This window comes from Phaseolus vulgaris, chromosome 7 (genome assembly GCF_000499845.2).
Source record: "Phaseolus vulgaris cultivar G19833 chromosome 7, P. vulgaris v2.0, whole genome shotgun sequence".
In the NCBI taxonomy this organism is placed as follows: Eukaryota; Viridiplantae; Streptophyta; class Magnoliopsida; order Fabales; family Fabaceae; genus Phaseolus; species Phaseolus vulgaris.
Window position 1 is genome coordinate 962,430 of NC_023753.2, and position 15,587 is coordinate 978,016.

The window sequence follows — 15,587 nt, forward strand, 5'->3', positions numbered from 1 at the left end:
CATTTTTGTGTGTTCTTTTACATTATTTAACCCTTACCATAATCACATCCCTATCAGCAAGCTCACTTTATGATATGAACCTGACCCAAGAAAAAAAGCTGATGGCTTCGTTAATGACTGCATGAGATTTAGTTTGGTCTCAAACCACGTGAGAGCATGGATACAATGCTTTTAGCTGCTGATGATATCAATTTCTTCAATGATGATTCAATCACTCTGAAACAAGATAAAGGGATTTAACTATATTCAGAGAATGGTCCCCTTTTTCCCTTGAGAAAAAGCAAGAAAGAGATTCTGTTGATTCTGTTGTCTCCCACATCACATGTTGGCACATGTTCAATCACCTTGCCTAATGCTTACTATTAGATTGATAAATATGATCTCATATAATATAATATGTTACAAATGATAATCTAAAATATTATATGAGATCATATTTATCATCTAATACTTAGGTTGAAGAGTGAACGTGTATCTTACAAGCCATGCAAGTGCCATCTTGAAATTCCACAAAAAAAAGTCTTAACAATATTTTGACACTAAATTTTCATGAATTTGATTCAATCTTCAACTGTGTTAGACAAAGAGGAAAATGTTAATTAAAGTATCTGTTAATTGCAAACAGATGGTATAAATTAGATAGTCACACTGATAAACTTCATCATCTCTGTACTTTTTCCTGACCAATCACAAGAGAATTTGGAGAAGTATGCCATCAGAAAGTTCAAATGCCAACTCATAAAGCTCTGGTGACACATCCTCACATGAGGTGTAACCGAAATTGTTGCAACTAGTGCGTGTAGTCATCATTTACTTTTTCTTGTTTAATTTCCTAACCTGTTTCCAAAACAGTGCTGTTATATATTGGTTTGTGTGATAACATTCGGCAACATGCTATAAGCAAGAATGCTTTTATTTCCTTCCATCAATCACCATGGAGCCTTGCTCTTGAAGGTATATGAACCTTTCTCTAAGCCTCTTAAAAATAATCTTTAACATTCTTTTTTTAACTTTAAAAAGGTTGACTTGCTGTACTACTTTTCTCTAAAAGCAGCCAAACAATCCATGACATCAAAATATTGTCTTCAATAACTTTCCCTTTAAGCTGTCATGCCAATGCTTCTTTATTGATCAATTGGTGATCTAAGGTTGAGTCATCCCACCAAAGGTAAGATTCACCTCCCAGTTTTCATCTCTTTAAATACCTCTTTAGAATGAGGGAACCATCAACCCAAGTGAACATATCTTCCTAAGCAATCTACTAGAACTCCTTTGATAGAGCAGAAAATTTGTTTGCTAATCATCAAACATGCAGACCTCACTTCTTCATAACCTAGTTGTTGGAACTCCAGTCATCTCAGCAACTTATGATCAATTTCAAAAGCCAGTTAACAGATACTTACATGGTCCTGCCACTCAATGCCAACGTTCAACCACAACATCAAAACAAAGTAATTTTTTTTCTTTATTGACAAACATCTAACTTTGACAAGACTTGTTTATATATACTTGAAGTTGTTTAGCTTGGTGAATTTGGATCTGATTCTATTTATATTACTCTGATATTGCAGTGAGACTGAGGACAAATGTATCAGAAACTGTTATGAGAAAATTAAGCTTAGGGGCTCGCATTCTTCGAGTGGGAGGAGTGGAAAACGTGTTTAAGCAGTTTTTTAGTGTGAGAGAAGGAGAGAGGCTTTTGAAAGCTTCTCATTGTTATTTGTCCACCACATCTGGTCCTCTAGCAGGTTTCCTCTTCATCTCCACAGACAAGGTTGCCTTCTGCAGTGAGAGATCAGTGAAAGTCTTTACTCAGACAGGCCAAATGTTGAGGATCCGTTATAAGGTAGGCCTAATTTTCTCACAAGTTAAAATCATCTTTTGCACTTCATCCTCTTTTGGGTAGTTCTCTGACTAACTTCTTCAAAGTAGAAATGCATAAGTTGATTTATCTGTTCCTCTTTATTGGAAGCTTCTTAGGGTTTTCTTAGTTTCTTTCTTAATTTTTTTGTTTTGCCTCCACATAAAACTAAACTTTTTTGGTTGATTCCTTTGTAATTCTCCATTGAGTTATGAGGTTTTGATCAATAAAAGTTTTATCAGTTCGTCTTAAACCAAGATTTGTTGAAGTTCTGAAGTGTATTTGGAAATGTGCAGGTTATGATTCCACTGAACAAGATAAAGTGTGTGAACCAAAGTAAAAATGTTCAGAAGCCAACCCAGAAGTACATAGAGATTGTCACGGAAGACAACTTTGATTTTTGGTTTATGGGTGTCTTGAAATATCAAAAAACTTTCAAATACCTTGAGCAGGCACTTTCTCAAGCTTAGTGAGCTGAGTTGCAAAATCCACTGTTTAAACTCCAAGATTCATGTTGAGATGACAAACAGACACAAAAGATGAAAGCTAAAATATGAATGCTGTCATTGAAAATGCTGTGTAAAAGGGATTTCACTTCATTGTATATAGGGAATGGAAGTGCCACAAAATCTCAAACTGTTAATCCAGGAGTTCACCATTTGGAACATCATTTGTTGCAGAATCCAGCTATCTTGTGTGGTTGCTTTTGGGGAAGGAACACACTTCTCTCTCTTAGAGATATATGTTCAAGTTTGAGGCTCAATTATTACACATTGATTTGTAATGCAAATTTTTTTAGAATGAGTTTCTAGTTCTATTTGTACATAACATCCAAGCTTTTAGTCAAATTTATGTATAACTCTTTAGGAGTTGAATGGTTATGTACATTGATTGTAAGAAATCTTACATTGGCAACCAATTCAAAAAAATTCTATCAGTATAACTTTGCAGGTGCTGACTTTAAATACTATAAATTCCTAAGAACAACACTCAAATGAACTTCATTGGGATTGTGCATGAAACAATTTATACAAGATGTTGAAATTTTTTTCCATAAAACTTTGAAGTAAAAAGTTATTGTGTTGGAATCCCACATCGACTAGAGATTAGGATATTTCATATAAGTGGGTGCAAATCTTACCTCATGAATCAATTTTATGAGGTTGAGTTAGGCTTATAGTTCACTTCTTAACATGGTATCAGAGCCATTTCAAATCTATCCTAGCGAGTGTTTATTAGGTTTCTCCCTATCGGTTCGTTATCGGACTACTCCTAAGATAAGGAGTTGGAATTTAATTTAATAAAAAATCACTTTTTTTTAAATATAACAAATTAAGAATAACATTGTATCATATTGTTTTTCTTAAAAAAAGAAGCAAGTATCACTACTACCACGATGAACAAGAAGTCACAATTAATCCTAACACTAACACATTCCTATACTATGAATGTTATATTTTGATAAAATTTGTAAGCATTTCAACTTTCCTACACTGAACACATTAATAAAACTATATGATAACTATTTTATATTGTATTATAAATGACATTTAGTTACCTTTTCAAGCATTATGAACTTGTTACTCAAAGTTGTTTTTAGTAGTAGTTGAATTAATTAAATTATATATAAATAATACTTATTCTTAAAAAATTAAAATAAATAATAATGTAATATTATGAAATAAAATTGTATGGAATATAATACTTATTATATATACACCAATATTAATGATCCAAAAAGGTTTTAAAACAAATTATTTAAAGATAAAGTAAAATAAATTACAAAAATACACGGTCAAAGATATCATAAGCATTACTCAAACAAAAATACAAAGAAGGAACTTCTATATTATAAATAAACATACTACATATATATCACTTTTACATATTAAAATAACATTATCTCAAAATTAAAACTCTATCATAATTTTATCCTTAAAAAACACTTTTGTAAGTTATTAAAAAAGAAATATGTATATAAATTATTATTAGTTTTGATTTCTAAACAATACGAGACTACGTGCTTTTATTTCTAAGATGTCAGAATATATTGCCAAAAATTCTTCTCTTCTAATATGCAAGACTTTCAAAGCCAACGTGGGTTACACATGCTTTTCATTTCTAACATAAACATTAAACAATTTCATATCCCATAGATCTACCTTTGTTTTTTCTCTTAATCATCCCTTCATTCATAGCCCTGTCAGCAATCTCACTTTATGCATGGATATAGTTTGACCCAACAAAAAGCAGTGATGGCTTCGTTAATGACTGCCCCAGTTTGAAGTTTAGATTGAAACCGCCAAGAGCATGAGTGCAATGTTTTAGACTTTCAGATGGCAATGAGATCAATTTCTTCAATGGTAAGTCAATCACTGATAACATAAAGCATAATCTACATTTGGGGAATGGAATGATCCCTTTTCCCTTACAAAAGAAAGAGATTGTTGTGTTGTCTCCATGTCAGCTTGTAGCACAAGTGCTGTCAGCAGCTTGCATAGTGCCTACTTTGTGGAGAGTATATGCACCCTATGCAATACCCAACTTGGAACTTTTCATAAAGTCTTACACAATATTTTAGCATTACTCTTTTCATTAATTTTGTATCTCAGCCAAATTGTGTTATAGAAAGAAAATATATATCAAAATAGTTCACATACATATATTAGAAAGTGTTCTGTAAGGACACAGTTTAAATACACTTTCTTTTCGATGGAGCTCCAAAGCAGACAACACCTCGGATGTCGTGGTTGATCCTAAAGATGTTTTCTCAACGGACCTGAGATTAGAACATAAAGTATTGTAACTAATTATATTGGTAGGATCCGCACGACCAAGACCAAAATTCGGTACTCGGTCCAAGTCGATCTACACAACCAAAACCATTACACCTAAATAGGGTTAATAAGACTAATCAACGATCAAGTACTAAATCCAGCCCAATAACAAAGGGTCCATGATAATCATATAAATAGACACAAATTCCAAGAATCAAGTACGTCATCATACAATGTTAATAACGTCGAGTGTCGAATACCGAATACTCACTTGAACGTCGGAGTCAGAGTTCCTTTTGCAGGTACCATCTGAACTTGGAGATCACGAAGACGAGAGTTGGAGTAACGAAGAAAGAGCGAGGAGTTTGTTTTGTGAGGAAGGAAGGAAGTGCACACCGACCGACCGAGGAGTAGCTCGAATCATTCTCTTGGTTCCAACCCATTCGAAAAAACTAATCTATATTTCATCAGTCAACTTTTTACAGTTTATGATTTCTTTAAGTGCATGACTCAAATGGTTTATGTGACAACATGCCACTATGCTATAAGCAGGAACACTCTTATTTATTTATTTTGATCAATGACCATGTAGCCTTGCCCCTGAAGATACATAACAGTAATCCTCTTAAAACAACCTTTGAAGGACTTTTGTAGTTTTGAAAATTTTTGATTGAATGCTGATGCACAATGTTTTTACTTTCTAAAAGTAGCCATGCAATCCATGACGTCAAAAACATTATCTGCAAGAACTTTCTTTCAAATTTCCATGCCACTGTCAGTGCGTTGATATCAATCACAACGTGGTTGATGATCCAAGGTTGAGTCATCCCACCAAAAAGAAAATCTTCAAATTTTCACCATCCCTTTAAATATCTCTCTGCAATACAAACAAAGCATCAAACCCAACTGAGCCTAATTTCTATAGCAACCAAGAACTTCAGTTTTTTCAGACCATTTTTCTTCACCTTCTGCTGCTGATTCTTTCAATTCAATAGAAACCATAAAAAATGCAGACTTCACTTCTCCATCAGCTAGTTGTTGGAACTCCAGTAACACATGGTCAGCTTCAAAAGTCTGTTAAAAGATTACCTGGTCCTGCAACTCAATGTCAATATTCACCTACAACATCAAAGCAAAGTAAGTTTTTCTTTTTCTACACACACACAAAATATCCACCTTTGTTCAAATGTGTATGAATATCTCAAATTGTTAACATGGTGATTGGATCTAATTCTATTTATTACTGAAATTGCAGTGAGACTGAGAACAAATATATCTGAAACTGTCAAGAGAAAGTTAAGCTTAGGGGCTAGCATTCTTCGAGTTGGTGGAGTAGAAAAAGTGTTCAAGAAATTTTTTAGCATGGAAGAAGGAGAAAGGCTATTGAAAGTTTCTCAGTGTTATTTGTCCACCACATCTGGTCCTCTAGCTGGTTTCCTATTCATCTCCACCTACAAGGTTGCCTTTTGCAGTGAGAAATCAATGAAAGTCTTCACTCAGAATGGTCACATGTTGAGGATCCGTTATAAGGTCAGTTTAAACCCTAAACCCTATATACATATTTCACATTTGGATAAATTGAATTGAACTTCTCTTATAAGGTCTTATGCACCTCAAGTTTTTTAAGAGTTCTCTCATCCAAGGTTTTGAAATTGGTAACTGCATGAAAGATGAATTTAGAAGACAAGTTTTTTTCATTCTACTTCAAATTTTCTTGTCCTGGAAGTGTCCAAGAATTGTTCAAGTTTTCTGAAAGGTGTATATGTTCATGTACAGGTTGTTATTCCATTGAAGAAAATCAAATCCATGAACCAAACTGAAGATACTCAGAAGCCAAGACAGAAGTACATTGAGATTGTAACAGAAGACAACTTTGAATTCTGGTTGATGGGTGTCTTAAAGTATCAGAAAACTTTCCAATATCTTCAGGAGGCACTTTCTCAGGCTTAACAGGCTAGCAAAATCCACAATTGGAACTCAAAGATTCATTTTGTCTGGACTAACTCAAAGAAACAAACCAAAATTTGGCATTTGTCTCATTGAAGATGTTGAGTTTTATCTCTAATTAAAGAGATTTCACTTCATTGTAAATATCACTCCTTCTTGATGCCACATTTGACCTGCAATCATAGTGAATGGATGTGGTTCATCTCAGTTGAGTTGTAGACTAGACTACCATCATATCACATAGGTTCCACCATTTGGAGCATCATTAAAGAAAACAACACATTTTGATTTAGTTTTAACTTAAGTTGATTCTCGTTGTTTGTATGTTGTTTGTATATACATGTGAAATTGTTAAGAAATGAACTTTAATTCTAACTCAACCTTATAAAATCGGTCTAAGAACAACAAATTCTCGCTAAAATAGATTCTGAATGACTCTGATACCATGTTAAGAAGTTAACTTTAAGTCTAACTCAACCTTACAAAACCGGCAGCTTATAAGGTAAAGTTTGCACTATGTACTATAAAATGTTTTAATCTCTAATCGACGTGTGATCTCCAACACAAATATGGTTACTCCTAAAACCATGTCATATCCTTACTGGTTCTGGTTAAACAAATTTACAAAATTTTGAAGACAAAATAACTTAAATGAACAGATTTTGAAAAGAAAGTTTATAGATAAGTTGAAACCACAGCAATAAAATAAAACAAGTCCGGCATAACTTTATTTTCATCCAACTTTCTTTGTAATTTGTAAAGAAATCATAAATCATTCTTAAAAGCATATGAAAAAGTAGTATTCAAATATTATACATAACTTTATTTTCATCCAACTTTCTTTGTAACTTTTAAAGAAACCATTCATGCATGCACTAAATTTTATTTTATTTTTTAATCGTAATTGTGTTTTCATTCATGACTTCTAACTTTTGAAGTTGAGTATTATTTTTGGTTAGAAGTCATCACTCATAAGATGACTACTGTAACAAAAATCAGAAATAATGTAGGGAAGAAAAACTTCTATTAACAACATTTAAAACTCTTGAATGCAAGCACAATTTCTTCAAACGTTGTAAGAGAAATTCGACAAAAGCAAATTGTTTTAAACAGAATTTATTCATAATTTTTTTTATACTTATTTTGTTAATTTTTATATGAAATTTCACTCTATTTTTAATTTTCCCTGGATATATACTTGATATGTTTTAGAAATCATTTAAAAATAAAATAAAATTGATACTTCATTTGGGTACATACGTCTATTTTTTATGGTACATATCAAAACTTCTAAGCAAGTTAAACAAATAAAATTTTCAAATAGTGGAGAAGATTTTGTTCAATTTAATTTCTTACATGTTGGTTGTATCTTATCTTTTAATTTTGGTAGTTTTGGTAACCTTGATTCTTGTAAAGAAGGATTTGTTATACCCTAGTCAACACAAGCCCTTTTGACAACTTTTCACAAACAATGACTTTGTTAATTTTATCTTGTCATGCTTAATTTTGTTCATTTTTTTAAAATTTTATCATGATGTTTTTTGTAAGATAAAATATGTCCATTTTGTGTATTGATGTATCCTAAAATTATAAGATAAAATCAAGAATGGAGTACCTTAATTAAGATAACTCAAATTAAGGAGGTAAGTTATTTGTCTAGAATTAATTGAAATGGAAGTAAATGTTAAATATATTTTATTAAGAAATTCAATTAAGTCTAACTCAATCTATGTGATCTCCTATTTTAGTAAGAAATGAACTTTAAGTCTAACTCAATCTTATGGAATCTCCAACACATCTTCGTGTGTGGGATAACATATTATGCATTGTTTGATAACGATCAATAGTGGGTGACCTAATAAGTTCAACAAACTCTTGCTAAGAAAGGCTCGAAAATGACTCTCATACTATTTTAAGAAGTGGACTTTAAATCTAATTTAACCTCATGAAATCGACTTATGAGGTAAGGTTTTCACTCACTCTAAACTCTAGTCGATGTGGGGTCTCCAACCTATTTTATTTTCTCTTTGATAATAAATCTGAAATACCATGTATAAAATGAAAATAATCTATGCATACATATGATTTTTCCTTACCTTAGAATATGATTTTTCCTTACCTTAGAAGGAAAAAATGTGATCCAAGAGATAGAAATTATATCACACTCATAAGGCCATATGTAACAAGTGGATCAAATCAAAGCATGCAGTGGATTGTTCTATAAATTGTTACTGAAAAGGGTCTGTCAGGTACAAAAGTTATTTTTGTGGGCACATGATAAGGGTCTTACAGTATCAATGATAAGATCTTACACTGTCAATGATAACTTCTTATTCATGTAAACCATTACTTTGCAACCACTTCACAACTTGAAGCACATATAATGGTCTTCTTTCTATCAATCACACACCACTTGACAACATGCACAACTTTACACACACAATGAACTGTCACATATCAGAAGCACAAGAATTTAAACAAGATTCTGGTTTAGTAATTTGAATCTTTGCCCTCAAATTTCAGGGCCACAACACAACATTAGTACCTCTTATAAGGTAACAAAAAATGATGTTCTTCTCCCTTTCAAGATACAAAATAGTAAGTCATGACAGAAGGAAGTTCCAGAGTGAGCTTTCCAAGTGGGACATCTGGTGATGTGGGAATGATTTGGCCATTTCCTTTTCCACAAAACATTGAAGTATGTCTTCTCCTATACTGTTTCTAGCACATGATATCCCTTTCTGACCTTAGATACTCCTCCTTTCCTTCCATATATCTGACCTAAATGATTTGTCTATGTCATGTACCACAGCCATGTCTTCTTTTTCTTTAGAATTCAACATGGCACTGACACCTAGCCAACTCACTTTTATGAGATAGTCCCTTCATCCACTAATAAATAGGAGTGGCAATGTGGGACAGGTCATGCAGGCCGGCTCGCGACTCGCTACCCGATACTAAAAAACATGAGATGGATTTACTAATCTAATTTACTGACTCGCTCGGCATAACCCGCAACACGCATGAACTAACAGCGGAACAGACCAATGAAATGAGTCTGCACTCTTTATGCGGAGCGGATCAAACCGACTTACATTTTGCGAGCTAAACGCGGATCAACCCACGTTATTACCCCTACTAATAAAGCACAGTAACCTCTTTCATTAGTGCATAGTGCTTATGCATTTTATTAGTTAAACTTTACTCATTTGAAAATGATTTTTCCCCCTCTCTCTTTACTCATGCATATATGATATGACTTGAAAAGTTAGAAGAACCCATCTGATTTTGATAGTTGTGATCTTCATTCCAGGAAAAACCTTGCTGAAATTAATTTTCAACACCATCTCAGACATAAAATATGCACCTTAAATTGATGCTGGTTCTCACGTTCAAGACTTAAAAAAAAATATTATTGAAGACAGTGTGTGAGGTGCAAAGTTTTCCTCTCTTCACTTTATCTAATAATAGTAAAACTTAGAGAGGTCTTGCATCAGAAAGGCAAAATTCCAGCTCAGAAAGCTTGAATGACACCTTTACATTTGCATTTTTGAATAAAATAAAGTGGCAATTGACATGTTTTGTCATCATGCACGTGGACTGTCTCAACAAACCAAAATGTTTTATTTTCTTCCTCCCATTTTCAAAAGGGTGTCATTTTCTAAAGGCTAAACAGTTGGTAGTTGTTATTTTTTCCCCAATGATTCAGCAAAAATTTCTCCATGGTTTAATTTTAAACTCTTTAGTTTCTTTTTATGGGTACATGGATTTTGCTCTTATTATCTTGAAAAATATAAATTGACAATCTGTTCCACTTTACAACCTTTAATTGATGATATAAAAAAATGGTATTTTTGTCATTTCACATAAAATTAGACAAAGAAATAAGATTTTATACTCGAACAAAGTTGTCAATGTATCATTTTTCTATTCTCTTTCTCCAATTTTGATACACAAAATTTTCAGCCAGAAATAGTAAACATGACAGCATTATAACTGTAAATATATGAAACAAGAACAACAAGTTCTGTCTATAAACCGTAGAAAAATCACAGGTGTACTTTTGAAATACATAGACATAATGCAAACCAATGGCCAACCTAGATTTGATCAACATCCAAATGTGGTAAAAGCTAAAAGGAAATACTTGAACTATTGTCTCAATATATGCAGTAAAAGGTTTCAAGTTTTTTATATACATTGAAATTCAACAGAATCAATACAGAGGGATACTTTGAATATCACAGAGTTGCCTTTAATTCTTTAATAAATAAACACATCTTTCTTTTCATTATCTTTTCTTCTTTCTGGGGGCAACCGAACATGCAAATCTTCAAATTTTGAATTACTTTTTTCATTCTAGTCTTCATGATGATCCATATCTGACTCATCCTGCAAAAAGTTAGGAGTCAACTTGTTTCCTTTTGGCCATTATATATACCCTTGTAAACTACAAGGATTCATCAACCAAAGTTGTTAAGAGCTCTTCAATATCATTCACAAGCTACTAATTGCTCAAGAAGAATATTGAACTCCCAAAAGATAACAGCAAAAATGAAGGCCTCATTAGCTAATGGAATTTCTGTTACCTCAACATACCATGCTGGGAAGTCATCAAAGAGATATTATTTGCCTGATGCTCGTGGAAAGTACATCAAATCCATCACAAAACCAAAGCAGAGTAGAACACATCACAAATCTGGATTCTTACAAAGAGTCAGAGATCATGGTACATAATCCTTAAAAGCTTATGTTCAATTTTTATTTTTGGTTAATTGCACAACATAGAACAAGCACCGTTTCATGTTTGGCACAGAATTTTAAGACACAGCAAACATTTCTGTCATGTTTTTTGTGATACATAATTTGACATGAAGGGAAAACAAAACATGGCTCTTACTGATGGCTTAAACTTGTTGTAACAGCAGTGAGGCTTGGACCAAAGATAACAGATACAGTGAAAGGGAAATTGAGTATGGGAGCCAGAATTCTTCAGGTTGGTGGAGTAGAGAAAGTCTTCATGCAACTGTTTAGTGTTGGAGAAGGAGAGAAGCTATTGAAAGCATCACAATGCTACTTATCTACCACATCCGGTCCTATAGCTGGCCTTCTCTTCATATCCACTGATAAAGTTGCATTTTGCAGTGACAGATCCATCAAAGTCTCTTCCCCAAATGGAGAAGATACCAGAGTCCATTATAAGGTGACATTCTTAATCAATTTTTCTTTATAGGGTCTATTATATATGTTAATCTATGAAGCTCAGACACTCCTCTTAAATGGCATGTCCGTGTCAGACACATGTATTCGGACACGTGTATTGGACACTCGCACGACACGTATCGGTGAAGTGTCCAATTCAAAAAATATTTATTAACACAATTTTGAAAAGAAAAAAATACATTAATTTTCTAAAATATCAAACTTATTGTATAAATTTTTATTATGATTATAAAAATAAAGAACAAGTCATTTTGAATCGGTCAAGAACAACATCTTTTTACTAAAAACAAAACTGATACATACTTAGTGTACATAAATCTTTATTGTCAATTTATATAATTTATAATTATATAATATATAGATTCGTGTCTATGTATTATACTTATCTATCTCTGTGTCAGTTATATAGATACTAATGCTTTCTAGCTATCTGCTTAATCTTTCTTCATACTTTTGCTGATATTGTGATTTCAGGTCTCCATTCCCCTTAAAAAGATAAAGTCTGTGAACAAAAGTCAGAATGTGGAGAAGCCTTCACAGAAGTACATAGAAATAGTTACAGTGGATGATTTTGATTTCTGGTTCATGGGTTTCTTCCATTATCAGAAAGCTCTCAAATGTCTTCAGCAGGCTGTTCCTCAATCTTAGAGGAAAATACTGTATGAGTAAAATTGTTTGTCCCCTCTGCTTCTTCACCTATTGTGTAGTTGCAAAGGTTCTAAAAAATGTACAAATATTTGACATAATTTTGTTAATGATATATTATTATGAAAAAAAACTAGTGGTTTTTTAAATTTTTTGGTTGCATTGTTCAACACACAAAGTTAGTTCCTTGAAGTTTTAAGATCAAACTTCATAAAACTAAACATTGAGCGTTTTCTGGCAAAATCTGCAAGGATATTCAACAACCAAATGATAGCCGGTCGGTGCTTAACAAGACCCTGTTCAATATGCTATAGACGGTTGAAATTGTACTTAGAATAACTACAACATAGATATTTTATTTAATTTGATTTTACATTTTTTATAGTTCAGGAAGATCCGATCATAATTTACCAATACCTAAAATATGGGATATTATGATATGTAGTTACTTTCCAACTCTATGAAATGAGCAAATCAATAAAAACATAAATTAGTCTCCTCAATTATATTTTACATTTTCTTCTTCTTTTAATTTATTGAGTGTTATTTCAACAAGAAATTAGTATCAAGTGCCTTTATATGAGTTGAGAGATACATACATCATGAGTTCACTATCAATTTTTTATGATGAGAAATATGAGTTATGGGCTGCAAGCATGATGGTCATCTTGAAGCATTGGATTTTGAGAGACAATAGAAGAAGATTATGATGTTTTTGAGTTTCTTGAAAATACAATTGTGGCCCAAATGAAATATCCTAAAGAGAGGAGGACAAAAAAACAAAATTATCATTTTTCTTCTATAACAAAGATTATTTTTACAAGAATTATGAATTTTAAATTTGTTAAAGAGATATGCTATATTTTAAGAAAGAATATTCTGATTATGAAAGAATCAGAGGGATGTAAGTGCTTAACTTAGCTAGATAATTCGAGATGTAAAGCATGAAAGAGACAAAAACAATTAAAATCTATGTTGATCGGTTGATGAGTATAGCAAATAAAGTTTAACTTATCATGAAGCCCTTTCCTGGTGAAAAAATTGTTCACAAAATTCTGGCAAAAAAAGAGAGTTAAAAATATCAGTTTTGGAGGAGGCAAATGACCAGTCAACTATCACCTTAAGAGAATTGGTAAATGTTTTACAAGCTCAAGAGTAAAGAAGAATGATGAGACAATGGGAGATTGTATAGTGTGTTTTTCATATAAAAGCACAAAATTCTAAAGGTGGCAAAAACAAGAATAATAATAAATGAAAGAAAAAAGACTCCAACAATTAACAAGGTGAGAACTTTCTTCCTTATCCACATTGCAAAAAGACAAATCTTCCAAAAGAAAAATATTGGTGGAGTACAGATGTCAAGTGTAAAAAATGTGATGATTTGGGACATGTAGAGGCAAATCAACAAGTCTAAATTTGAAGAGGCAAATGTGATTTTGGAGGAGGAAAAAGACGAGCAACTCTTTGTTGCAACATGTTTTTTTTTATAACCAACACTTCTAATAATTCATGGTTAATAGACAACAAATGCACAAATCATATGACCAACAACGAAAAGTCTTTTAAAGAGTTTGACAAAACTATCATTTCCAAAATAAAAATTTTAAATAGTGATTTCATCTTAGTGAAAGAGGTCAGCAAATATTGAGACAAAGAAAAAATTTGTTAAATTTGTGTTCAAAACAACTTAAACATAAATATTTTACTCAATTTGATTTTATATTAAGTTATTTAGATTTTTTTTTGTTGTTCAAGATCTTGTCATAATTTACTAATATTTATAATATAGGATATTATGATATGCAATTACTTCCAATTTTCTCCAATCATATTTTACATCTTCTTCTTTTTCTTTTAATTTATTAAGTATTATTTCAACAACCTAAACCAAAACTAATCGGATGTATTCATTTAATCAAACATTATCCAATTAATCTCTTCTATTATGTTACAAATTTAATATGGGGCTAGACATTTCAACAATTAATCTTGACAATTCAACTAATAAAAAAGACAGCAAGTTTATGGTTAATTACTGAAGAATAATGTATTGGTAAAAATACTTATAAGATAGTTACAAATTTTACCAAAAATAAATTATTAGAAATGTTTGACTAGAGTTTTTCTTGTAAAAGCTACCAACGTGAAAGTTTTAATTTGGTGTATTAATAGAATTAGCCACTGATTTAGAAGTTTGAAAGTAGAAAAATAAATCTAATATTAACCTTGTTAATTCTTTAAAAATATTTGAATTTACCATGAAATATGCTTTACCCGATAATAATAAATTTATTGATTTTTTTTATTATATACATACATACAAATATATGTAAGCATTCCATTTTACATGCTTCATTGATTAATTTTATCAAATATTTTCAGTTGTATAAGTCAACTCATTCTTTTTTAGTTTTTAGTTCTCAACTTGTTAACACCTATTATTATGGTTATTATTATTTAACTTTACAACTAATCATGACTTCCTAAAAAAACTAAATTATGACATAATTGAGTCATAACCTGCATTGCAGCATGGAAAAGGCTGAATTTTCTTCTTGACACCTTGTGAAAGCTTTTTTTTCAAATTGTTTAACTTACTAAATTAAATTAAAATAGTATTAAATATTTTTCATATAAGATTAGTGTTACACTATTTAATATGATATAATTTTCTTAATTACACTAGATTAAAATATAGTTTCTCATTATTTAGAAGTCGAGATTACAGCACCGCGGGAGTTCAGCGATGGACTGGACCAAGCAGTCAAGGCACTGAGGCCCAGTCAAATCAGGGGTGCACTGCGCAAGCCCAAATATGACTTCCTCATTTGGGCCCGTCGCAGTTGACACCGCGTATTTTCGACAACAGGCAACCGACGCTGCCGTGTCTCTGAGACCATCCAGAAGCTTCTTCACCACTCGATTGAACTGGTCATTATTTAGAAGTCGAGGTAAATAACAGTTTAAATATATTTTCATTGAAATATTTTTTAAAAAATAAAATTATGATGGAATATCAATTTTCAAAATAAACAATACTTTGAATGATGATTGATCCGAACAATATTTTTTTTTTTAACTTCAGATAGAAACACCAGTGATCTTCTATACATTTGTTTTTCTTGAGATAAATT

The 15,587-nt window shown here is 31.8% G+C and overlaps 3 protein-coding genes across 4 annotated transcripts; all 3 read left to right on the forward strand.

Moving 5' to 3' along the window:
* The first annotated feature begins 893 nt into the window (after positions 1 to 893).
* LOC137828958 (GEM-like protein 4) lies at positions 894 to 2,746 on the forward strand. Its single transcript, XM_068635740.1, has 3 exons — positions 894 to 1,451; positions 1,572 to 1,846; positions 2,158 to 2,746. The coding sequence occupies exons 1-3, from the start codon at positions 1,310 to 1,312 to the stop codon at positions 2,329 to 2,331; spliced, it is 591 nt and encodes a 196-aa protein (XP_068491841.1). The 5' UTR covers positions 894 to 1,309; the 3' UTR covers positions 2,332 to 2,746.
* Positions 2,747 to 5,480: 2,734 nt separating this feature from the next.
* LOC137828101 (GEM-like protein 4) lies at positions 5,481 to 6,960 on the forward strand. The gene is made up of 3 exons (XM_068634524.1): positions 5,481 to 5,775; positions 5,894 to 6,168; positions 6,415 to 6,960. The coding sequence occupies exons 1-3, from the start codon at positions 5,646 to 5,648 to the stop codon at positions 6,586 to 6,588; spliced, it is 579 nt and encodes a 192-aa protein (XP_068490625.1). The 5' UTR covers positions 5,481 to 5,645; the 3' UTR covers positions 6,589 to 6,960.
* A 3,690-nt stretch (positions 6,961 to 10,650) lies between these two features.
* Positions 10,651 to 12,956, forward strand: LOC137828800 (putative GEM-like protein 8). Of its 2 annotated transcripts, none has more exons than XM_068635506.1 (3): positions 10,651 to 11,314; positions 11,511 to 11,788; positions 12,283 to 12,956. In XM_068635506.1, the coding sequence occupies exons 1-3, from the start codon at positions 11,140 to 11,142 to the stop codon at positions 12,454 to 12,456; spliced, it is 627 nt and encodes a 208-aa protein (XP_068491607.1). In that variant the 5' UTR covers positions 10,651 to 11,139; the 3' UTR covers positions 12,457 to 12,956. The 2 variants fall into 2 exon arrangements, with proteins under 2 accessions (XP_068491607.1, XP_068491608.1); XM_068635507.1 differs by having other exon boundaries at positions 11,037 to 11,314; positions 11,514 to 11,788; positions 12,283 to 12,645.
* Positions 12,957 to 15,587: the final 2,631 nt, after the last annotated feature.

Coding starts and splice junctions, on each gene's coding strand:
- LOC137828958 (XM_068635740.1), top strand. CDS start 1,310: ATGCAGACCTCACTTCTTCATAACCTAGTTGTTGGAACTCCAGTCATC. Junction 1,452..1,571: donor AACCACAACATCAAAACAAA/GTAATTTTTTTT, acceptor CTGATATTGCAG/TGAGACTGAGGACAAATGTA. Junction 1,847..2,157: donor TGTTGAGGATCCGTTATAAG/GTAGGCCTAATT, acceptor GGAAATGTGCAG/GTTATGATTCCACTGAACAA.
- LOC137828101 (XM_068634524.1), top strand. CDS start 5,646: ATGCAGACTTCACTTCTCCATCAGCTAGTTGTTGGAACTCCAGTAACA. Junction 5,776..5,893: donor ACCTACAACATCAAAGCAAA/GTAAGTTTTTCT, acceptor CTGAAATTGCAG/TGAGACTGAGAACAAATATA. Junction 6,169..6,414: donor TGTTGAGGATCCGTTATAAG/GTCAGTTTAAAC, acceptor GTTCATGTACAG/GTTGTTATTCCATTGAAGAA.
- LOC137828800 (XM_068635506.1), top strand. CDS start 11,140: ATGAAGGCCTCATTAGCTAATGGAATTTCTGTTACCTCAACATACCAT. Junction 11,315..11,510: donor ACAAAGAGTCAGAGATCATG/GTACATAATCCT, acceptor TTGTTGTAACAG/CAGTGAGGCTTGGACCAAAG. Junction 11,789..12,282: donor ATACCAGAGTCCATTATAAG/GTGACATTCTTA, acceptor TTGTGATTTCAG/GTCTCCATTCCCCTTAAAAA.